At 40.5% G+C, this 26,592-nt stretch overlaps 1 protein-coding gene across 1 annotated transcript in view; it reads left to right on the forward strand.

The window, feature by feature from the left end:
• LOC122797108 (cytochrome P450 2J5-like) overlaps window positions 1-26,592 on the forward strand; it is a 430,423-nt gene that overhangs the window by 112,957 nt on the left and 290,874 nt on the right. The window contains exons 2-5 of the mRNA XM_044065905.1: window positions 10,643-10,816; window positions 11,593-11,731; window positions 14,138-14,310; window positions 15,091-15,229. Coding sequence (XP_043921840.1) covers window positions 10,643-10,816; window positions 11,593-11,731; window positions 14,138-14,310; window positions 15,091-15,229 — 625 coding nt within the window. The remainder of the gene's footprint in view (window positions 1-10,642; window positions 10,817-11,592; window positions 11,732-14,137; window positions 14,311-15,090; window positions 15,230-26,592) is intronic.

A 26,592-nucleotide genomic window follows, 5' to 3' on the forward strand; every position in this document is an offset into this window, starting at 1 on the left:
AACAGTACCGGCACAACACTTCAATCCCTCATAATCATCACGACACAGTGTTGACAGTGAAATTGTCCAGACAATGCAGATAAGGCTCTCCTCAGTCTGTTATTGATGCCCACTTACTGTTAGAGGTCCTCAGAAACCCTCTTCCAGCACACACCAACAACATGGATGTGGCTTAGCACATTCAAACCCTGGGATCTCCACTGTGTCCCTGCTTGACAGAGGCACAGCACACTAGCCTCACACGGTGCCTTATGTGACCTACTTTACAGTGACACAGTAGCCTACTGTACTGGGGAGGCAGACGCCAAGCACACTCTGGCTAAGCTGTCATTCCCTAGGGCAAACAGCCTAGTGTTGACCTCTACACCCATATGTTTAATTGTCAGATGCACATTATTTGTTGCTGATAGACTGTTTGCAGGTCTTTATTGCCATAGCATTCCCTGTTTGTATGAACAACTTGTGTATCTGTGGAAGATGTTTGCATATGGGAGGGATCCACTATATCACGTATGTCTCTGTAGTCATTTAACTGTGTGCACTGGGCAGATTGCTGTAATGTGGTTGGTTCCTGGAATAACACATACAAATACCAGATATGTGTGGCCAACTGCTAAACTGAGATTTGGCCTAAGTGTGTGAGCATGCCCAGTTCAGCCTTCCCATGGCATGTTGTCTGACATATGTCTCATTTATCAAAGTGTGCGAGCATGCCCAGTGTGTGCTTTCCATATGTTGAACTCTGCAGCCCACCACATTTGTGGATGAGTGTGAACTTCAACAATATCTCCCATTTATGGTTGTGTGTTGTGTGTCATGTTGTGTAGTTACTGTCCAACTGATTTGTGTGTGAACACAACAGGGATTATACTGTGCCTGCAGGGTTTGCATGGGATACTTTGCATACAGTTGTCAACATCCTTTCATACTGACCTAACACTGTAGTACCGTATAGTGTACTGGTTCAGTACTTTCACTGTGGTGGACAGTATCCTGGGCTTTAGTCCTATCACTGCTTTACATTTCCATAGTGAGCACAACAGCCTGGTTAGGGGCCAGTTGTGCACATCTGACCATGTTGCATTATGTTCAGATATGAACTACTTATACCAGGCTTGTCCAACATTAGTAGTGTATTCTACAACATAGGTGTACATTGGCAAACAGTAGCGATGTGCCCTAGGCCATTTCTAATGCTAGTCGGAGAGTGTGTTTGTCCTTCGACACACATTGTAAGTGGAGTTTGCCATGACATATGTCATGGTTAGTATACTGTGCCTCCGTCTACCTGTGATATAACAGTGATACCCAGGGTAAACCTACCATCTCCCATCCACTCATCACGATTCCTCTTGAGGAGAATCGATGAGTGACTCTATGGATAACCTGTACTGGGAGTTTACTCATGAGTGGGGTGGCTTCTGTGTTATGGATCATGCAGTACAGCTTGTCCTATGTATGTCAGTGCTGGGGTTCAGGTCTCTCATGTGCATAGCTCACTGCCATTCAGATTGTACAAGGTGCAGCATGTTCATTGATTCCAGCTTGGACATGGCTTTATACATCAGGCACAGCTTGCCTCTGGGTGGGCAGTATGGCAGTGTGTGGAGCTGCAGTTTGTTTAATCAGGCAACACATGGCATCTGTTCAAGCTCTTTGATACTCCTGGTGAGGTACTGTTGGGGACTTTACAGTTGATGGAGGTGTCTGCTGAGGTACATCCCACAGGGGCTATTGTAGTCAATTGTAACGCTGATGAAGGATGACTGCAGAGCCACAATGACCTCCCCTTATCTAGATCTGACAACCTTCATGATTAGGTGGGTATATGGTATGTTTCTGTGAACACTACAGCCACATGTTTGTCCAATGCAGGATATCTATCACCTTGTGTCCCCAGGTCTCTCATTACATGTTAGGTACGTAATGGGTTAACACCTATGTGGTAATTGGTGGGCACTTACTGTATATCCATGGGGGTTAACTATACACTTTTCTGCAATTAGCTTGCTGACATGGCTATGGCACCAGTTGTCTGTTTCTATGTGGCCCTTTTGTGGGATGCTTGTGTCAGCTGGAGGGTCAGATATGGTGGGCAGTTTGTAGTCCTCTGCATACATGTTCAGACACAGTCCTTCCATGTTGGCCTGTACCTATGGGACATATATACCAAATGAGGGAGGTCCCAGGACCAAGCCTTGTGGGATGCCAGTTATATCTGGTTTGTAGTCTGACATGGCTGCAGCATGTCTGACCATGTCAGTTCTGTCCTTGGTCTGGTTTGCAACCCCTCTACTGACATAGGGATTTATATTTAAGCTGGTGAGTATATCTATAATGAACACGTAGGGTATTGTATGGAAGCCTTTGCAAGGTCCAGCTACACTGTGTGGACCACATTACCCTCATCAATGACCTTAATGACTGTTTCAAATGAGTCAAACATGTTTAGGGGCAGGATCTGCACTTAAGAAAGCCACACTGGGTAGGGTCCAGTGTCAGTAGGTCCCCAATATCTTTATGTCTGCGGTACATGCTGATCCTTTCCATAGCTGTGCAGACCAAGCTTCTCAGGATTCTGGGGTGGTAGTTTGCAGTATCCATTCAGACAACACCTTTGTTGAGAAGGACCACTGTTGTTGTACACTGCTGTTTGGGTACATATCCTGTGGTAAGGCTGACATTGAGCAGTAGTGTGATTTGGCATTCCATTCTTCTTGGAGTCCATGTTGGACTCAGCCCAGGACACCATCTCATACCATTGCTGCTGTGTGTTTTGCTTTGTAGATGCTGGCTGTTACCTCAGCATCTGCAATGTCAGGGGCCAGCAGTCTGCTGGGATAGATATTTTGCATTCTGGGGGAGGGGGTTTGCACTGCACCTGTCAGGTTGTATGTTGGCAATATGTGTGTGTGTTTGGTATGTTGTTTGTAATATTTGTGTGATTCAGAGCATATCTGTGAATTCCCAACATGGTTCCTACCATCAGTTGAGTAAGCCTTGGGATTATCCTTAGTGTCCTGTACAATTTGTATCTTCATAGGTTCATAGGTTCATACTAGGCTATCCACCCTAGGGCATTTGTAAGCCTAGCCAGAGTGTGTGTGTCTTTTGCCACCCCTTGCTATGTGAATATTATGGCCATTTATGATTTACTTTACTGTGCCTCTGTCTGGACGTGACACAGTGAAGACCACCAGTGTACATCTACGATCATCCATCCACTTGGCAAGATTCCTGTTGAAGAGTGTCAGTGAGGGTCTCTGCCTAACATGGAGTGGGATTCTGTTCCAGGGTGTGGGGAGCCTCTGGGTTATGTATCTGTCCCTCCAGCACATCCTATTTCATTATGTGTTGAGGTTGACATCTCTCACTCTCACAGCTCCGATGGCTTTGAGTTTTCTGGGGTGGAGCATGTCCATTACTCCTGTGTTGGACATGGCCTTGTACAACAGACATACAATGCCTCTGTATAGGCAGTATGTGACTGCATTCAGCTGGGGTGTCTACAGCCAGGCAGCATATGACATATATTTGAGACCCTTTATCCTCTTGGTGAGGTACCTTTGAGGTCTTTCTAACTGCTGCAGGTGTCAGGTAAGGTACATCCCAAATGAGGCATTGTACTAGATTATGGGTCTGATAAGAGAACAGTACAGGGGCACAATGACGTAGATGTGAATCCTTTCATGATACGGTGTCCAATATAGACAGTCTTCCTAGCCACATTGGCAATGTGAGTGTCACATAACAGGTTACTGTCCACTTGTGTCCCTAGGTCCCTGATTACTCCTTCCATACATAATGGTTTACCACCTATGTGGTAATTTGTGAGTACCTTGTTTGGTATTTGGTGGGACATTCATACTGTCCAGTGTCTTCAGGACGGCTGGGTGGGGTTCCTGTTCCTGAGAGTGTGGTCTGTAGCATGCTACAGACTGTACAGCAGTTTTGCCTACGGTTAGGTGCACATGGGTGGTCTCCGATGCTTCGTGCATTGTCAGTTACCTGGACGTATGGGTATCTGTGCTGAATATGGATACTCCCCCTCCTTTTATGTTTTGGTCCAGGTTTTGGGGTCATAACGCATGATATGAGGTATAACCTGGTAGTGCTGGTGTGGTGTCAGTAGGCTTGCAGCAGGTTTCTGTCACTGCACAGACATCGATGTTCTCCATAATGGGGAGGGCCTCAGGAGCATGCATATTGCGGTTTACACGTCTGGCATTGGTCAGCATTACCCTTATGTTTCTTACCACTTATGTTTTCTAGGGTGGTGGGTTAGTCTTTTCAGCCTTGCCTACGTAAGGCTCTATGGAGGTGGCAAAAGCCTTATCCAATATCCAGATGCCTAGGGGTAACAGGTGCAAGCCATCCCTGGAACAGCAGCATGGCTTGTCAAGCATGACATCCCAAGCAGGCAGACATTAGATCCTCTTGGAATGACAGCAGTAATTGTGCCACTTGTTAAAGCTGATCATTCTGTGTTTGTACTGTGGCATCATTCTTGGTGAGGGTAGGATGCTGCAAATGGTCAGTGTCATACCGGCCTGGAGTACATACTCAGAGAGCTTATCTATGTCTCTTTTCATGTAGTCCAGGGAGGTACATCTCAGGTCATTCACGCCAGCATGGACAATGACTGCATCATATTTCTACTTGCTTTGGGGTGACCTGCATACTTGTGTTATGTGGCGTATTGTAGCAGCCTACAGGCAGCTTACTGTACCCTTTCCCTTGTTCAGTCTGGTGAGTGGGACAGCAGCATGTCTCACTATGGAGTCACCTATTACAACTGTATCAGGCATGTTGTTTCTCCTTCTGGCCTGTGACTGTTTGGCACACCAGCTTTGTGTACTATGTGTTGCATGTGCTATATTTGGAGGTTGTGGTTGCTTGGGGGTCTGCTTTGGAGGCCTCTGTTGGTGTGGTGTGTTTGTAATTAGGGCCTCTGGGAATGTTTTTCTGTGTTTATGTGTTTGGTTTGCAGTTGTGATAGGTCTATGTGGGACTGGGTTTGTGGTGTGTGGTTTCCTTCTCCTCCTGACTAGTTTTGACAGTACTGAGTTGAGGGAGCTCAGCCTCCGGTTTGGATAAATGGTTGCATCTCTCACATATATTTGTATTTCTTGGGGGGAGTTGAGGGTTGTCTGTGTACTTGGGTCAGGTGTAACATTGCCTCAGGATTCACAGATTCAACTTGTTGTAGCTGGCCTTAGTGGATTGTATGTGTGGACATATTTTATTGCCATACTACTGATCAGTGATTACTTCCCTTTTTTGTTTGCTCTATCATGTAGTAGCTTCCTCATTCTCTTGCATGGTTTGGTAATGGCTGGAGTCCAGCATGCCAGATGCCTGCGTGTATGGCATTGTGTCTTGTTGTTATTTGTGATTGCATAATCCAAGCATTCCTGGCTGTGTTCATGGAATGCCTGTATAACAGGTTCTGAGGTGTGGCCCATATTTTGCACCTGCACAGGGCCTTTAATGGATTCCACATCAGTTTGGAGGAGTGCAACTTATGCTTTACACATGTTTTTCACTGTGGTTTTCTGGCCAGGGACTGTGGTCAGGATGTGTATATCCAGTGTGATTACTCTATGGTCTGGTCTTACCAGTGAGGGATACACTTCTCATCTTGCCATCCAGTACCCATGTTGCTTATTATCACATCCAGTATGCTTACCCCTCTTGTGGGAGTGGTACGTTGTTCCTGGGCATTTTGGTTTATGGATTCTAGGAACTTTTCTCCTACAGTGCTGGAGCTAGTATAATGCTCCCAGTCTATGTCCGGGTATTTTCAGTCAACCAATATAATGTGGTTTGGGGGGCTTGATATATTCATGTATTCCAACATAGGCCAGGTGCAGTTCCTGGTGTTAGGACAGTAGTCTGTAGCAGGCTATAAACTGGGAAGCAGTTTTAGCCACTGTTACTTGACCATGGCTAGTCCATGCTGCTTCTTGTTGTGGTACCAACATGAGGGTGTGGTTATCCTTGACAATTATTGCTAGTCACCCTCCTTTTGTAGCTTGTTCCATGTTTTGATTCTGTACAGCACAGTATGAGGTGTAACCTGGTAGTGTTAGGGTGCTGTTGTGAGCCTTGACCCAGTTTTCTGTTACAGGACAGATATCAACATTCTCCATACTGGGTGAGTTTACACTGCACACATCTTGCTGTTTAGACTTCTGGCATTGGGTAGCATTATATCTAGGTTCTTATCCCTTGTGGTACCTATGGAGGTGGGTTTGTGTTTTGAGCCTTACCTATTCAGGGCACGCTGTGGGTAACGACAGCCTTTGCCAGTATCCATGAGGCCTGGACTGATAGGTGCATGCCACCCCTAGCAGGTGGAGCATCATGTCATGCTCAGCATGTCATCCCAGGCTGGCACACATTGGATCCCTTTTGACTTACTGCAATACTTCAGCCAATTATTGCAATTGATCATCCCATCATCATATTGTGGCATCATGCTTGGTGAGGGTAGGATGTTAGTCAGGGTACTCAAGTGTGCATATACTACATGGTGTTACATTATTTAACACATGGCATTCATGCCTCAGGTGGTGCTGCAGGGCTGCCTCTGTCGGATGCACATATTACACTCCTTGTACATGTTTGAGAGCAGGTTATGTCATTTTAGGCATTCATGTTATTATATGAGTGAGTCAGAGAGTGGTATCATTCCCAGGGTTCCTTCTGAGCCAGTGTATGTGCTATGCGTTGCCTCTTTGCCAAGGCCAGGGCATACTGGGCATGCCTCCTTCTGCCTACTGGGGCAGGCTCAGGTTGTTCCTCCTCTGAGTCACGCTCTGCCTGTGATGGCCTTGGCAATGGTGGGGGGCTGTTTGGCCTGGCCCTATGCTGGTCCTGCTGCAGCTGTTTTCGCAAGATCATATTATGTAGCATAGCACATACCATGACAATTTGGGTACATGTAGTTGGTGAGTACTGCAAGGCTCCACCAGATGTGTCCAGACACCGGAACCGTGACTTGAGCAGCCCAAACACATGCTCTATTACATTACATGTTTGTGCGTGTGCCTCATTATGGCGTTCCTGTTCAGGTGTGTGTGCATTTCTGATGGGTGTCATCAGCCACGGCTCCAGTGCATAACCTGCATCCCCCACTAGGTGTCCGTTTGGGATGTCCCCATTGGCAAATGTCTGGTACAGCTGTGTCAAATGCCAGATATGGGAATCATGGTAGCTCCCAGGGCAGCCAGCACACACATTCATTATTATGCACTGGGCATCACACATGACCTGGCAGTTGATGGAGGGGAAGCCCTTGTGGTTAATGTAGGCCCTACCCCGCTCACCGGCTGGTGCTTTGATGCATATGTGCGTGCAGTCTATTGCACCCACTACCTCAGGGTATTCTGCTATTTGCTGGAAGAGACGCATATTGCTGGCCAATACCTCACGGGCATTGGGGAAATATACATGATCACCGACATGTGCTGACATGGCATCCAGGAACTGGTGCAGTACCCTGGAGGCTGATGCCTGTGATATCCCCATCATATCACCAGTTGATCTCTGGAAGGTACCTGTTGCTAGTATTCTTAGGCCAACACATACCTTGGTTTCCACTGGGATGGGTTTCCCTCTGTTGGTTCTGTGTGTGAGGCGTGGCCTGCACAGCTCGACAATTTGCTGCAGGAGGTCTCTGTCCACTCTATAGTACTCTACTATCTCCAGCTCATGTAACCCATGGTAGGTGACCCTGGGCCTGTACACTCTTCTCCGTCTCCTCACTGTGGGTTGTCTGGCACCATCTGCATTGTCACCACCCTCAGCAAGTCGCCTATGTCTCCTTATGACAGCTATGGCAGCCCCTAGCATTTCTGCTCTGAGTTCAGCTTTTTCAGTTTTCACTTCTAATAGTGTACTCATGTCTTGCAGTGTCTCTTGAGAGAAACATCCTGCACTGCTGTTTACAGAGTTTTAAGTGCTTGGCTGAGCTACTATTCTGCCTGTGTAATTGCCTGCTTCTAATTGTTTTCACCTGCTAGCTCCAGCAGTATTCCCTGCTAGCTTCCTACTAATTCTGTTGCTTCCTTTTTCCTTTCTGTTTCCTCAGGAGGGAGCAACGCATACCAGCAGAAACACGCTCACAGTGGCTTACACGTGCGCACACATGCTTACACGGTTCAGAATCTGCTTATTCGGGTTAAAACGCGCGCACACCAGCGCAAACAGTGTTACAAGTCTGCCAACAGGCTCCCACATGCTCAGTCTGCCTTACACGCGTGCACACTAGCGCAAACAGTCTTAGAAGTCTGCCAACACGCTCCCACATGCTCAGTCTGCCTTACACGCGTGCACACTGCCCTACCCGCAACTCATGGCATGCACACGTGTGCATGCATGCCCAACAAGAAATTTTGGTGTAAGCAACAGTGTACACCTTCCATTTCTTGACTTTCCCATGCTTATCTTGTGGCACTCCTCTTTCCATGATATGTGTCTGACATCTGTCATGTAACACTGACCTCCAATGAACTGCATTTCTTTCTACCATTCCCCCCCTGTGATGTCACCTATCTCCTACTCTATTCCTCCCCCATATGTATCTCTTACACTACTCAGAATGTGCTCATTTGCTATGTGACAGTGGAATTCAGTATCCTAACACTCATTTACATCAGATTGCCTATTAATGCTTAGTTACATATCTTAGACTCAGCTTCCCCGCTTAGCAACCAATAAACGGTGGCCATGTTGTTTTTGGTCTGCTGGTCCCTGTATTGTAAATCCATGTATTGCATAAAACCCACATTTGTGGGTTTATAACCTTCATTTTCATGTTTTATACAGTGCAACCCATTTGCGCGGGGCTGCGCTGCGTTTAAACATAGGCGATCGCTGAAAAAAATAATAATTATTTCTCATATTTGCATCGGGGTACCTTGTCACTGGCCACATATTTGGCCATTGGCATGCTGCCTGACACACATGCACCCTTTATTTGGAGCTGACATTGCTCCATTGTGATTTTTGCTGAAACGTACTCAGTTGTCAACTGAGTACATTTCTGCAGCTAAAATGGCTCTTACACGGGCTGCTTTCTGCTTCGTGGATCGCTACTCTACCTCATTTGCATGCCTTTTGGCTGCAAGTGAGGTATTTAGCATATCCACGCCCAATCCATGTAAGAGACGTTTTAGCTGGTCTCTTACACGGAGTGTTTTCATACAAGTGTGTGTGTGTGTGTGTGTGTGTGTGTGTGTGTGTGTGTGTGTGTGTGTGTGTGTGTGTGTGTGTGTGTGTGTGTGTGTGTGCACATAACAAGGAAGTCAATTGATCCAACTGTAGACTCCTTGAAACCCATGTTTATTTGCAATACATAAAGTTCATAAAAAAAGGAAAATACAGTTTATACCAGATAATTCAGTCTATTTAGGATCTTTCTCAGTAGGTTTTTCACAGTCCAAATCAAAAGTAATATTTATTTACTTTCAAATACAACATTCCCTTATCGATAATATACTGATAGAATAATTGGCTAAATAAATGAATGTATTTACAAAGTCTTCAGTACAATACAGCGGATCTCTTTGCAGTTTGACAGAAAAGGATAAACCAAAACATCTTCTCCTTCCATACAGGCAAGGATAAAGCTGGTTGTGTTTGGCTTTATTGGCTTGAATATATCCATAAATACTTAAGAAGTAAAAATGTTATAGGCATTCAGAAGCCATGTAGCTGAAATACTGCTATATCCTTAAGGGGTCATTTCCCTATATCCCATGGGCCTCAACTACAGGAAGATTAAGGTATTACTCAATGGAGACCCCAGGTTTGCTGTTTTTTCTAGTTTCTACAGAATAGCTTGCCATTGTGACTTTTTTACCCTTTATATTGTATGTTATTTGGAATATTTTCTGGCACCCTAATATTTATGGAAATCAGGATTGTTTTTTAGCTCTGTGCTTCTAAAATATACCCAGACATTCCACATTTGTTGTACTGATGAGGTCAATAAAACGCAGAATCATGGCATATCTACAACAAATGGGGTTTGGCTTTATTGGCCTGACTGTACCCATAAATACCTAAAAAGTAAAGTCATGGGCATGTTTCTTTGCTTTCTATAAAGTCAATTCAAGTGTGACTATAGGATGAGAATCTAACAGGAATAGATCAGTTCATTGTCGAAGAATGGAAGATGACTATTATGGAAGAATTTGTAGAAAATAGAAGGTGCAGCTGAAATTCTATATTATAGTCCCCATAAATGTTTGACTGTGAGCATCAGCCATTAGGCATTATAGATAAAATAGGGATTATAAAGGCACCTGGGAGTATTCTGCAGGTTTTCTACAGTTCACCTGATTTCAGTGATTGAGATTCTGGATTACTGGAGAATAAATGGAGATCAATAAAAATGTTTTTGGGCAAAAAATTTCTCTGCAGTGCATTACATTGTCTGAGTGAATACTTTTCCAACTGAACATCTTGAGATTTGTCTCATAGATCTTACACAGGAAAACACATAAATGTCTGTACAGTAGTAAATTGCTATCATATTAAAAATATATTTACAGTTTACACTAATTTTTTGCCTTTGTCTATAATTTAGAATGTATTGATATTAATTATATATTAATATAATTTACTTTAAAAGCTTTATCGTGCTTTTCCTGTCATCCGATATTTTCCTCTGCCATCTCAGAGAATTTTTACGATTATATCCAAACTTCGCACCTTTCTGAAAGAGATAATAGAAGAACACAGAATGACAATGAAACCGGATGAGCCAAGGGATTACATTGACTGCTACTTAGATGCAATGAATAAGGTTTGCTGAGATCTAGCATAATTTATGTTTTGTAATTGTAAAGAATGACAGCTAGAAAACTTCAAAAGTAGATGTATAAATGTCCAAAGACTAAGCTTACTTCCCTGTATATTTCAATTGCCTTGTTTTAGAAGAATGCTCAGTGGCATACATTATTTGGGCAATTATTCACAAAATGATCCAGATTATCTGTCACTTACAAGGGGTAAACTTTCTTTGTGGGTTGGCTAATATATTTATTTATCTAATTATTTGCTAATCACTGGCAAATAGTTTACACTCTTTAATTTGCATATATCTCATACTTTAACTATAAAACTCTGTCACAATGTTTTCAAACGTTAGTCTTTCTTTATGATGCATATACATCTATTGATTTTTTGCTTTAGAGATAATATTATAAGTAATATTATAAATAGAAACAGCATGACTTTAATCTTGTAGATAGCAAAGGTGTCCCCATGCCTTCTCCTAAGACACAAAGCAGTCCAGGCAATGATATGTTTTGGCTCAAATGAATGAGCATCTTTTGCTTGCAGCTATTTGGCAAACCATTTATACAAATATTAACAAAAAGTTTATGAGTTAATAATTAAAATTACTGACTCATATTGTCTGTTCCCTGCACTGCAACCTGTCATAGAGTACAGCAGTGACATCACACACTTTGCAAGTGATACCACAATTTTTGTTAAGGAAAGTGGAATTTAGTATTTTAAATGTTGCCATTCTGTATATCTGATGCAAACTTTATGCTACTTTCTTAATTATCACAGAAGCAGAATAATGGTTTGTCCTTTGATGATGAAGGTTTGCTTGCTATAGTGATTGAATTATTCCTGGCTGCAGTGGAGAGTACAGCAGCCTCCCTGGACTGGTTACTGCTGTGTATGATGGCATACCCTGATATTCAAGGTAGGTCTACCATGTAATGAATTTCAATGAGAACAAAATGTATATACTAGGTGTACACACATCAACAAACATATTTATCTTTTCATTTATTTGGGCCCCTTGGGTTTGAAAACACACATGTGCATGCATGCCCAACAAGAAATTTTGGTGTAAGCAACAGTGTACACCTTCCATTTCTTGACTTTCCCATGCTTATCTTGTGGCACTCCTCTTTCCATGATATGTGTCTGACATCTGTCATGTAACACTGACCTCTAATGAACTGCATTTCTTTCTACCATCCCCCCCGTGATGTCACCTATCTCCTACTCTATTCCTCCCCCATATGTATCTCTTACACTACTCAGAATGTGCTCATTTGCTATGTGACAGTGGAATTCAGTATCCTAACACTCATTTACATCAGATTGCCTACTAATGCTTAGTTACATATCTTAGACTCAGCTTCCCCGCTTAGCAACCACTAAACAGTGGCCATGTTGTTTTTGGTCTGCTGGTCCCTGTATTGTAAATCCATGTATTGCATAAAACCCACATTTGTGGGTTTATAACCTTCATTTTTATGTTTTATACAGTGCAACCCGTTTGCGCGGGGCTGTCCTGCGTTTAAACATCTGCGATCGCTGAAAAAAAAAAAGAATTATTTTTCATATTTGCATCGGGGTACCTTGCCACTGGCCACATATTTGACCATTGGCATGCTGCCTGACACATATGCACCCTTTATTTGGAGCTGACATGGCTCCATTGTGATTTTTGCTGAAACGTACTCAGTTGTCAACTGAGTACATTTCTGCAGCTAAAACGGCTCTTACACGGGCTGCTTTCTGCTTCATGGATCGCTACTCTACCTCATTTGCATGCCTTTTGGCTGCAAGTGAGGTATTTAGCATATCCACGCCCAGTCCGTGTAAGAGACGTTTTAGCTGGTCTCTTACATGGAGTGTTTTCATACAAGTGTGTGTGTGTGTGTGTGTGTGTGTGTGTGTGTGTGTGTGTGTGTGTGTGAGTGTGTGTGTGTGTGTGTGTGTGTGTGTGTGTGTGCACATAACAAGGGAGTCAATTGATCCAACTGTAGACTCCTTGAAACCCATGTTTATTTGCAATACATAAAGTTCATAAAAAAAGGAAAATACAGTTTATACCAGATAATTCAGTCTATTTAGGATCTTTCTCAGTAGGTTTTTCACAGTCCAAATCAAAAGTAATATTTATTTACTTTCAAATACAACATTCCCTTATCGATAATATACTGGTAGAATAATTGGCTAAATAAATGAATGTATTTACAAAGTCTTCAGTACAATACAGCGGATCTCTTTGCAGTTTGACAGAAAAGGATAAACCAAAACATCTTCTCCTTCCATACAGGCAAGGATAAAGCTGGTTGGGTTTGGCTTTATTGGCTTCAATATATCCATAAATACTTAAGAAGTAAAAATGTTATGGGCATTCAGAAGCCATGTAGCTGAAATACTGCTATATCCTTAAGGGGTCATTTCCCTATATCCCATGGGCCTCAACTACAGGAAGATTAAAGTATTACTCACTGGAGACCCCAAGTTTGCTGTTTTTTTTCTAGTTTCTACAGAATAGCTTGCCATTGTGACTTTTTTACCCTTTATATTGTATGTTATTTGGAATATTTTCTGGCACCCTAATATTTATGGAAATCAGGATTGTTTTTTAGCTCTGTGCTTCTAAAATATACCCAGACATTCCACATTTGTTGTACTGATGAGGTCAATAAAACGCAGAATCATGGCATATCTACAACAAATGGGGTTTGGCTTTATTGGCCTGACTGTACCCATAAATACCTAAAAAGTAAAAAGTCATGGGCATGTTTCTTTGCTTTCTATAAAGTCAATTCAAGTGTGACTATAGGATGAGAATCTAACGAGTCATCTAACAGGAATAGATCAGTTCATTGTCAAAGAATGGAAGATGACTATTATGGAAGAATTTGTAGAAAATAGAAGGTGCAGCTGAAATTCTATATTATAGTCCCCATAAATGTTTGACTGCGAGCATCAGCCATTAGGAATTATGGATAAAATAGGGATTATAAAGGCACCTGGGAGTATTCTGCAGGTTTTCTACAGTTCACCTGATTTCAGTGATTGAGATTCTGGATTACTGGAGAATAAATGGAGATCAATAAAAATGTTTTTGAGCAAAAAATTTCTCTGCAGTGCATTACATTGTCTGAGTGAATACTTTTCCAACTGAACATCTTGAGATTTGTCTCATAGATCTTACACGGGAAAACACATAAATGTCTGTACAGTAGTAAATTGCTATCATATTAAAAATATATTTACAGTTTACACTAATTTTGTGCCTTTGTCTATGATTTAGAATGTATTGATATTAATTATATATTAATATAATTTACTTTAAAAGCTTTATCGTGCTTTTCCTGTCATCCGATATTTTCCTCTGCCATCTCAGAGAATTTTACGATTATATCCAAACTTCGCACCTTTCTGAAAGAGATAATAGAAGAACACAGAATGACAATGAAACCGGATGAGCCAAGGGATTACATTGACTGCTACTTAGATGCAATGAATAAGGTTTGCTGAGATCTAGCATAATTTATGTTTTGTAATTGTAAAGAATGACAGCTAGAAAACTTCAAAAGTAGATGTATAAATGTCCAAAGACTAAGCTTACTTCCCTGTATATTTCAATTGCCTTGTTTTAGAAGAATGCTCAGTGGCATACATTATTTGGGCAATTATTCACAAAATGATCCAGATTATCTGTCACTTACAAGGGGTAAACTTTCTTTGTGGGTTGGCTAATATATTTATTTATTTATCTAATTATTTGCTAATCACTGGCAAATAGTTTACACTCTTTAATTTGCATATATCTCATACCTTAACTATAAAACTCTGTCACAATGTTTTCAAACGTTAGTCTTTCTTTATGATGCATATACATCTATTGATTTTTTGCTTTAGAGATAATATTATAAGTAATATTATAAATAGAAACAGCATGACTTTAATCTTGTAGATAGCAAAGGTGTCCCCATGCCTTCTCCTAAGACACAAAGCAGTCCAGGCAATGATATGTTTTGGCTCAAATGAATGAGCATCTTTTGCTTGCAGCTATTTGGCAAACCATTTATACAAATATTAACAAAAAGTTTATGAGTTAATAATTAAAATTACTGACTCATATTGTCTGTTCCCTGCACTGCAACCTGTCATAGAGTACAGCAGTGACATCACACACTTTGCAAGTGATACCACAATTTTTGTTAAGGAAAGTGGAATTTAGTATTTTAAATGTTGCCATTCTGTATATCTGATGCAAACTTTATGCTACTTTCTTAATTATCACAGAAGCAGAATAATGGTTTGTCCTTTGATGATGAAGGTTTGCTTGCTATAGTGATTGAATTCTTCCTGGCTTCAGTGGAGACTACAACAGACTCCCTGGACTGGTCACTGCTGTGTATGATGGCATACCCTGATATTCAAGGTAGGTCTACCATGTAATGAATTTCAATGAGAACAAAATGTATATAATAGGTGTACACACATCAACAAACATATTTATTTTTTCATTTATTTGCTTGTTGATAGTAGTACTGGATTCATCCAGAAAAGGCCCATGTAGGCAGACTATTAGTACACAATTATATATAGAATACAAGGTGACACAATATATGCAGAAAACATATATACAGTAGGATGAAACAAACAGTTTGCATTATACAAGGTTACAGAGTTTGTAGACTACAGTGTTATATAGATGTAACATGATTGCAAAGGAGTGCATTAGACAAGCACACTTAGTAATGAGTACCTGTGAAGAATTATAAAACAAAATGAGTTTGAGGTTGGCATACTGGTTAAGGTATTTAACACACAAGGTACAAGGTTTGATTATCACCTTAGAAGGAAAAAATGGCTAAGCTTAAAATGACCTCCAAGACCAGGTATCCTAGTAATTATCTGTGAAAGATGCTAGCAGGTTGCCAGAAGTATAAAATTGTGCATAGTATAACCGTTTGCAGTACATTCCATCTGAATCATTCAGAGTTGTTTCACCTTCTTTTTTCCAAGCATACTTTAACAGAAATGTACATAACGAAGACAAGGTAACTTACAGACATAAATACGTATCTCATCCCAGAACTGTAGCCTTCATGAAATACCGAACATCTAACCTAGGGAGGACATATGAACAAGTGCTACCATGAGAATTTTAGGAACTTTAGATGGCAGCTCATTAGGTCGACATGCTGGGATGCAGTACGTCCATCTTTATATTACATTGTCTTTATTATGAGCAGTCTGATGGGACTGCACTTGACAACATCAATGTACATGGCAAAAACTTTAAGTGGTGCTACAGGCTGGTTACTCTGTAAAATCTGTGCTCAGAGGAGGTTGTTAAAAGTTGAAGCTGAGATATGAGATTAAGTCATCATCTGCTGTAAGAGGTAAATGGTGGTAATTTCGGGAATGCTAGCAGAAAAGAAAATGTTATCAGTATTTAACTGTGGTGAAAAACTTAATGTGAATAAATTGATCAGGATGGGAACTCAAGTAGTTGTGGATGGTGTGAAACATGAGGAGACAGATCTATCTTTTAGTATAGCTTTAAGTCTACATCAGCTTTTTTTAATTTCAAAAAGAAGTTTCATTTGAGAGTCTTGTGAGCAAGATCAGAAAATGCACAATTGCTTAAAACCAAGATATTTTGTGGTCTATGCAGAAGCTGGCATAGCTGGTTTGGGATTGTGGATTTTATAGAGTAGTTAAGGAATGAACTGTGGAGGCTAGCTTAGGGCAGATGTTTTGTGAGACATTTTTGCAAATCAAATATGGCAGAAGAATGTCTACTTTTTCCTTAGTTGGAAGGCAGTTACTTTGTGAAAGGGCTGTACAGGGGTGTTCACATTTTGTGACAGCAAATTGATCCTACATATATGGTTGCTAAGGATATGAAGGCCTTTATAATTTTAGACATAGGAGTATTAGATTAAGAGTAGTCCATATTCAATTTTGGCAAAGCATTTTTTTTCCAAATTGTCTCATGGACTTAAAGGGATAAGATATGACACACTTTTGTATAAGCAGGAAACAAATAGTTGAATTTGCTCTTAAGAGGGTAGTATGATTATGGACTGAGCCAGAGAGAGGGGGGTTTAAATAGATGACCAGATGTTTACATGTAAAGATGGTGTCACTATAACTGTTTCAGTAGGATGAAGGAGGAACAAATGTAATAGAAAATAGTGTGGCATTAGTACCAATGGTAATTACTTTACTTTTGTACTAGTTAAGAAAAATACCTCTGGAATTGTACCTCACCAGACATATCAAACAGTTGGGAAGATCCCAGAAGTTCCTAACAATGAAGATCAATGAAGATCAAAGACTTAAAATTCCTAAGCTACCAGAACAAACTAGAAGCCCTATCCCTCTTTTCTGTGTCTTACACGCTCCTCAGGGGATACCTATGCCTTGCCTACAGAGTAAACTTGGATACAGTAGACCAGGAACTCTTGTACCTTCACACATCAGACAGTCTCACAAATACTAGAACAAGGCACCTAAACCTGCTTCAGCAGCTCAGTAAAACAAGGTGGAGCAATCGAATCATTATTCAGTATCTCCCTTCCCTCTGAAAAAGACTCCCCTGCAGATGAAGCAGTGTGATACACTATTTTCCTTCAGACAGGGCAGGTATAATTGGATGGGTATTTATAAATTCACCTCTGGATTGACTAGCCTAAAATTCCTTGAGAGTGAAGGTACAGTCTAGGGTGGGGACGGGTATTGCATTATGGTCCCAAGACTCAGTAGCTTAAATTTACTATGATTCGTATGATAGATATGACTGAATAGTTCAAGTTTTCAAGTCCTACAATTCTTCTAGAAAGGCATTATTAGACCCTTTCTAGTTATTTCATGTGGGTTGTCCTGAGGATGGAAAATGCGGCACTGCATTCATCTTTTTGTCAGATCATCTAGGTAGAATTCTGGAGTGACTAGATATATCCTTTACAATTAGATGGGCTGCAGAATATGGTTTTCTGAATTTGGTAAACACACACTATTTGAAGAGTTCACTGTATTCTGTCATTATCATTAGATCTTTGATAACTGCATTATTTTTATGATTTCATTGTTATTGTTTAATTACAGTTTATGTCATTTTTTGCCAAGTCTCCTGATGCTATGTTTATTAATGTTAAGGTCATTAATACTGCTCTGGCTATACCTTTTAATAGCCCCTTCTGGCAACCTTTTTTTAAATTTGTTTGATTATGTTGCCCACTTTGCAGTCATCACCACATTTAGTTATACATAGGCCATTTCCCTTACAAGTGTTTTACCCATTAAGTTAAACATGGATTGTCATCCAATGCTTTTAACTTGTTAACTGAAACCTTATGAAGAAAAGTCTCAAAAGTATTGCTAAGTTCAAAATATAAAGTATACACTGCCTTTATGAAGTGCTGATTTTACCTCTTCAAAGAATATCACAAGATTCCAAAGGCAATATCTTCACTTTCCAAACTTATACTCTTTTGTATCTAACTTGCATAGGCCCTCTATGTCATTTTGGATAAGCTCCATTTTTACTGTCTCCATGATTTTATTTAGAATACTGGTCAGGCAGATTGGTCAGAATTTGTTTGGTTTTAATTTGTACACACCCTCTTTTGTGTGAACTGGGATCACAACTGCCTGTCATAAAATGCCAGAGAATATCCACATGGTGGCACTTTGTTTAATGTCACTGATAGGGGGTTAGTTAGGTTTTCCTGGATTTTGTGTAGAAGGCTATGAGGTATGTTGTCTATTCTCTTGAAGCATGCGTGAAGAAAGGGACATTGATGTCACCAGGTTATGACTTGGTGGCAAGTTGAATTCTTCAGATGGGAAATCAGATATTCAAATCTGAGAGAACAAAATTATCGCTGAGGATCTTGTGAAAATATCTTGTAGAAGATTCTGTATGGAATGACAAGAACATATACTTATAAGAAGACCTTGACAGTATCCCAAGAGAGGCTGGTGACATGGAGCTTGAATGTACTAAGTTCAAGACCCTATTGAAATATGTTAAGCTGGATTTGCTCAACAAGACATTCCTCAATGGTTTGAAAGGCTAGAGGCTGTCACAAACCAAGAATGATCACAATGTAGCAAATGCATCATGTGAAGCTTAAGAGATACTGTAGAGTAATTACAAACATCTGGTAAGAATATTAACTTTCTCAGGCTTCTGGAAAAGCTATGGTAAAAATCCAGTCTGGTTAGCAAGCTGAAGACATTCACATGTATGCTACTTCTTAGTGGAGCAGATATTCCACCAAGGGTCAAGCATACAAGTTTAATTGAAAAATTCCTCTAATTCTTCCTGTGCTATGACCCAGTGGGCTCTGTCGAATTCTGAAGAGTTTTCTAATCTCAGATATAAATCACAATTCCATGTCAGACTTCAGTTAGAATTAGTAGAGCTATCCATATCAGCCCCTTTTAATGGACATAGTACAAAAAGTGTTGGTATATGCCTGGCCCATATATGCTATCAGCTGAACTCCTGGTTCTATTTAGGCAGCCTCACACTATTACTTTTCCCTTTTATTTGAGACCTCATGTTCTTGCATCCATTGACATGTAGCAGAGAGCAAAACATCTACCCCTACTTTATGAGCACTCCCAGGAAAATGCCACAGTAAACTGAAACCCTTCACTTTACCATATGAGCTCTTAGCATGAGTCTCCTTCTAATATACAACTGAAGATAAATACAGGCTGTATCTGATCCACTTGTTATCATGACATCCATTCACATTCTTTAACATGAAAAATATGGTTGTAATATTACTGCTGAGAATATGTTGGAACCAAGAAAAATATTAAACCCTTATTACCACAAAAAATGAAAATCACTTTTAATGCAATGCATTTTTGCTTCCATCTGTTGTCGATTAGTGCCTTTAGAGTCTCCCCCCCATGTGTTACACAAGCTTTACAAAGTTACACAAGTTTGAGTTATGCACTTGATGGTATAATATAATCATTTGTTTATTCATGCAGTTTTGGAGGGTATTCTCTGTGCAGAAACATGAAATGTAAGTGCTCACAAAGGCCTGTACTGATAAATCAAAAAATAAATCCCTCATGAACCAAAAACCAAAGAGTAAGGAAGTAAAGGGTGTAGTTGCTACTTCCAGAAAAAAGAATATCAGCCCAATAAACTATATTTATATTTCCATTACAGCGAAGTTACCCAGCAGTTGCATGGACCTCAGCACAAACCTGGCAGTAGTTGCTACAGATATTATCTGCATCTTTCCAAACTGCAGGCAAAGTTTTCACTGAAGTACTCATATGCCAAAGAGAGCATCCCTCGCAAGCATGTTATACATTCATACGTAAGTACACAAGTACTCATGAAGACCACCTTGCAACAACATGTGCAGCAACAGTGATATTAGTTCCTCAATAAACACTGTTAGCTGCTGTCTAACTACAGCAAAAACTGCATAAAGCCCGTAAGTCTGCTTTCATCAGACTTTAACACAGTCACCTAACCTTAGGGTTGTTATCCACAGCAACTAGGCAGCTGAAGGCACACACAGTACAGAGCAAAATTCCATAAAAAATGTTGTTGCCCAACTTCCTAGAGACTATCATTATAAATGCCAGGAATTTGATATGAATTACAGGGCCTCTTATCAAGTAGACCAGATGAAGGGACACGGAACTCCAAGTACCTTAAAATCTATTGTAGTCTTTGGTCTCTGTGAGTGGGGCCTACATACATAACTGACCACTGTAAAAGGTGCATATTCATCTGGGAAAGGAATGCTTATAAGTCAGACTCTCACATAAATACCATGTTAAACAGATCACTCAACTGTGGGTCATTTTGCCCCGCCAGCAAACCTACACCACCGCATTCCCCTAATGATGATACTGTTCTCAGTGTTTGCTGTGTGTATGGGAAAAAGACATGAATCTGAGCAACACCCCTAACCTCAAGTCAGTAACCATGGACAATGGTGATGCTGCACATTTCAGGGATCTCAGCATGTATCCAGGCAACAGTAACATACTTACCCTCCCTGTTACTTAGGCAGCTCTTCCAGATGGTGTGTACCTAAAATGTGCACTTAAAGCTGGTAAAGCAGCATTTCTGCTTGACAAGATGAATTGTTTTCATATTTAAACAGACATAAAATGTTATCCCTGCATCTAGTGTCACTCAGGCTAAGATAAGTACTCCAATCTGAAATTTTGCATTTCTCCAAGTTATTTAAGTGCACTGCCAATGTAGCTTGGAATTAGTTATTACATTTTTCATCATTTTAACAGTAAAGTGCTTTTTGCTCTTCATAGACCTTGCTGTTGGTTTGCTTGCTTTGAAATTTACGTGAAGTGTGTGTCCATCTTTGCTGGCCTGTAATCACATTATAAGTGTTGTTGTAGCTAGTAGTTTGAACTGTTTCTATTAGTTTTTCACTTTTGGCTAACTACTGTGAAATTTTAAATTAAGAAGATGTGGTACTGTTTTTCTTGAAGCAATAGGAAGTTGCCTTGTCTGTCCGAGCTGGAAATCACACAGAAAAGCTTAAAGTGATGCTGTTTTATTGGATGAGGGCTATTTTATTAGTTTACTCAGGTTTTGGTGCCTCTATAAATTTGTCGGATTCACCTGGAAACCAAATTTTTTGATATAACTACATTTGCAACTGTTCCCAGTAAATCAGTTTCCAAAAGAGCAACTGGTTTGTATTTAGGAGGAACACTTCCCCATGAATCTTGTTTTACATAGCCTAGTTTTTGTTTCTAGCCTCAAATGCATCCAACTTTAAGCTAAAGTTAACCCTTCTTGCACCATACCCTTGTATTTCACTTAAAAAGGACCTGCCATCATGGATATGCACTGTCCCAGTTTCTTCATCGGCAGTCTGGTGGATGTTGGCATGCTGCAGCAATATAGCAATTATCTTATGTTCACCAACAACCAACTAATCCTTAGGAAAACTGACAGTATACAAGAGATGTAATTACACAATGTCACCGGAGGCGAGGATCTCACATAAAAGCACTCAAAATAACAATCAGGTTGTTAGTAACAAACACACTACACCCACCAGACATAGTATGCACCTGACACATACACCAATATATGCTGAGGCACTTAAAAGCAATCTTCCTCAACCACAAATACCTCTTAGACATTCCACCTGCAAAAAATTATCCTAAAAAACCCAAAAGCACTCTACTGAAAAAAACACCTAACAGACATAAAGCCACACCCCATGAAGCCTGAACAACAAAGTTTGCACACTACCCAGTACTCTACTCATAGGAAAGTCCATTGTCAGACACACAGATGCCCCACTCGGCAGGCTTAACAGGGATAAAATCATGGTCAACTGCCTAGCAGGGGCCAGGATCCATCAGATGACACAAGCACTCAGGTCATTTGACCATCAGTATGACTCAGTCATAGTCCATTGCAGGGTGTGAATGACCTGAGATGTACCTCCCTGGACTATTTGAAAAGAGAGACATTATGGAGCTCTCTGACTATGTATCCCACATTGCCATAAGCCTAGAATTCAGCAGCAGCATTCTATCTTCATTAAGGATAGCACCACAATACAAACAGAAGATGACTGACTTTAATAGTTTGCTTAGTTTCTAGTGTCATTCCAAGTGGGTATAATATTTCTGAGCATGGAAGGATATGGTCATCAGACCACATTACTTTACCAAGGATGGTCTGTACCTGTCCATGCTATGCTTTTAATATTGGCTAAAAACATTGACCATCCTCCAAGTGCATTTTTAAGGCAATGCCAAACTTGCAAACCTTCTAACATAGCAAATTCAACCCAAGGGAATAAGTGCTACTATTTAATGCCAGGAGCCAAAACAAGAAAGTCCACTATCCCCATGCTCTCCTCACCTTGGAAAATGCAGACATCTGTGCAGTTATTGAGACATGGTTTAAATCTATGTGGAGTATCCCAGCAGTGCAGGACTACAATGCTTTCAACAATTTTAGACCAGCAACTGCACAGACAGGGACTGAAGGTAGAGGTGACTTGAACTACATCAAAACAAACATACCTCATGACTGGTCAAACAGGATGATGTGCTTCAGCTTCTCTACTTCCAAATTACCATTGGTAAAGTCCCATACCGTATCTTTGCAAGCTATAGTTCAACCTCTATGAGGTATGACACCCACAGCTTATACCCAGACCTACTGGAGACACTGTCTATTCATCCCAATATCATATTCATGGGTAACTTTAACTATCCCTTTATAAAATGGGAATCTTACACAACCCCAAAACTTGCAGGCCCACAGATTCCTGGACTTTGTTAATACAAAGACCATGGATAAGATAGTACATATAACTACTGGGTATGTAAACATAATGGACCTGGTACACATAAATATGGGAGAATACTGCCCCCCACCCGCATGTAGTGACCTCTCTGTTAGGGTCAGACACAGAACATAAAGCTGTCTCCTTTGAAATAAAAATCAATGTTGCAACCCCAGCAATTCCTGTAGCAGTTAGAAACTATTCTAAGGCAAGCTTCCTATTATTAAGTGATGACCTAACAAAATGTCAAACCTCTTCAAACATGGAGAACATAGTTGCCTATGCAGAACTGTTCATCAAAACTCTGCACAATCAAGATAATAGATGCATAGAGACAGCAGAACCAACCAAAAATTTGTTCAGAACAAACTAAAAAAATAAATAAATAAATAAAATAAATAAATAAACCACTCTGGTGGAATCCAAACATAAACAGTGTGTACAACAAAAGAAAAATATCATAGCTGAAATTAGGAAGTGCAAAGACGAGCAGGATAAATCTTTCTCATCAAGCTAAACAAAAAGCTGAGAGGGCAAATGAAGGCTACCGAAGAGAATTTTGAAGTAAACATAGCCTCCCAGGCCAAGGGTAACCACAATGTTTTCTTTAGCTATGTCTGAAGCCTCACAAGCAATACTCAACAGTATGCAAAGCTGATTGTAAATGGAGCCACATACACGAAGCAGGAAGATATAGCAAATCTAATGATCAATGAATTTATCTCAGATTTTAACCCCTCTCCCCATTCCCAGCCACCCCCGGGTAATACCATCAGACATAATCTCTCTCCAACTATCACTATGGAGCAGGTCCTAGATGTATTTTTTAAGGCCATGAACATTACATTGATGGGCCCTGATAATATCTTAGGATGCCTCCAGAATAGCCTGAGATATGACCTATCAGGACCACTGGAATCGCTATTTAACCATAGTTTCCAGACCAGCTTTATGCCATACAAATGGAGGACTGCAACAATAATCTCACTGCCCAAGGGTGGTCCATCAGTGGAGCATGGCAACTACAGACCCATAGATTTGACTAGTCGTTTATGCAAAGCCATGCAAAGAATTATCATGGAAATGATTAATAATGACATAGGAAACTTTCAGTCACTGAATCCAGTTCAGTTTGACTTTGTCACTGGCAGTTCATGCCTACTCATCCTGGTTGACTTCTTTGAAAAGGCCACCAAGGTAATGGATGTCAGCAAAATGATGCATAATGCCTACCTTGACCTGGCTAATGCATTTGATAAAATAGACCACTCAAGCACTGTAAATAAACTCATGGAATTAGACATAAACCCTTATGTTACCCACTGAATAGCCAGCTGGTTCTCATATAGGACCCAGAAAGTTAGGATAGTGGAGACTACCACCATAAAGAGGCCAGTCACTAGCAGATTCCCTCTGGGCTGTATGATGTGTCCACTCCTTTTTAGCATGTATTTCTTGCAAGTCAAGGCCAATGTCAAGGACCTTTGGCTGACTAAGTTTGCAGATGATTACACACTAGAAGCAGTGATGGAATCCCACCAAGACACTAACATCATACAGGAAGTACTAACAGACAAATGATGGGTGCCAAAGCCACTGCTAAAAAACTCAATGCCAAGAAATTCCTAATAGTGCCCTTTACGAATTTGGCCATACTAGTAAACTACCTAATTGATAACACACCCCTAATAGTAGACCGAGTAGTCAGGGATTTGGGAATATATGTAGATAGGAACCTAGCTTTTGACCAACATATGACTAAGGTAGCAAGGAAGCATTTTATGTTGCTCAACATATGAGGAAGAGTATGGCATCTAGGTCCAAGGAGGTCAGTTTTCCTCTCTAGTCAGCCCTCAACAGAACAATCAGTGAGTATATTGCCCCCTTTGGAATGTACCTGATCAGACACATGCAGCAACTGAACGTCCACAGAAATTCCTCACAAAAAGAATACAAGACATTAGTGTGTCCTATGCAGATCATCTCAAAGCCCTATCTCTATACTCTGTATCCTACAGATTGTTGAGTGGCAGTCTATACCTGGCATACAAGGCATTCCATGAGCCCGCTCTGATGGACTTTTGCATATCTGGAAAACCAATAGCATCATAATTACTTGATCTTGGGACTTAAACCTTGTTTGTGACATAAATAGGACAAGTTGGAGGGACAGATATGTATCTCAGAGAATTCCCCTTCCCTAGAATAGGCTTTCCATCCATGTAAAGCAGAGTTCTTCCCTATGTCTCCTCAGGCATAATCTGGATCAGTGGATGGGACCTCGAAAATTCACCCCTTGTCTAACATGTAGAGTCTATATCTCTGTCAGAGGCAGTCTGTAAAGCATGCCCTGGCTTATGTGTACTCCATCTAAGGCACAAAACTTGTGGGATATATTTGAGATGCATGGATAGGTTTATAAAAGCCCCAGATATCATTAGTTTAGTATACACCTATGAATCTATGAATCTTGTCCTAATAACATTTCAGATTAATGTTCATAAACATTGTGCACCACATCATTCATAAATTAAGGTACACAGTGAGGTAAGATGTTGTACACAGTTATACCCCACTATGTAGCCATAGTATTCTATGTAGCGATTACACTTCTAAATGACTCCCCAATCATATATGATCCACCAGCACTACACAAATTGTGTTAGGACTGACCCTTTTATCTAATGTATGGAACTTAGCCATTTATATTCAGATGGCATTCGGCTTGCTTGTCAGTACAGCCATCTACCTCCCCTGCTGATATAGTGCTCAGCATATGGAGCTGAGTATTATATCAGTGCTATAGCAAAGAAAAAAATTCCTTTTCATGATAGAGAAAAAGCCTACTGCCAGAGCAGTTCCCTATGATAGTGGGAAGCTTCCTACCATGATCACAATTCACTACACCCTGAAATGCTGTTGCTGAGCACCAGACACTCTCATTCCACTCCAGCATTATGTTTAATGATTGTCAGTTCTTTGTGAATTGAGCTTAGGCATGACGATAAGTACAATGAAGTAGGGAACAGATGGTTAATATGGTATGTGGCTGAAACATACCTTATTAATAATCTGCTCCATGTAGTGCTATGTTATGCTTCAATGCCTGAAGCGTAACATAATGGTCAGAAAGTCTGCGGCACTGGATCACATTGTATACATTACAAAGAGATACCTTACTAAAAGGATATAAGGCCTAAACATTGTGTCCTTCATGGACTACCTCAAAGCCATCTCCAGTCTCAGAATAAGCAGATTTTTGGTAATGACTGAGTGGGCTTCAGAGGTTAGAAGGTGAGAAATGTTGTAAGTTATCTTTAGCTGTATAAGTATTTTGTCAACTGGGTGTTCAATATAATTTTTAAAGGAATGTTTCTGATCAAAGACAACCCATAAAAATATCTTTCCATGTTGTGCCTGTAAATGGTCTATCATAATCAGTATACTACGCTGCTAAACAACAACA

This window comes from Protopterus annectens, chromosome 3.part0, assembly GCF_019279795.1.
Source record: "Protopterus annectens isolate FY-2018-M chromosome 3.part0, PAN1.0, whole genome shotgun sequence".
Lineage (NCBI taxonomy): Eukaryota > Metazoa > Chordata > Ceratodontiformes > Protopteridae > Protopterus > Protopterus annectens.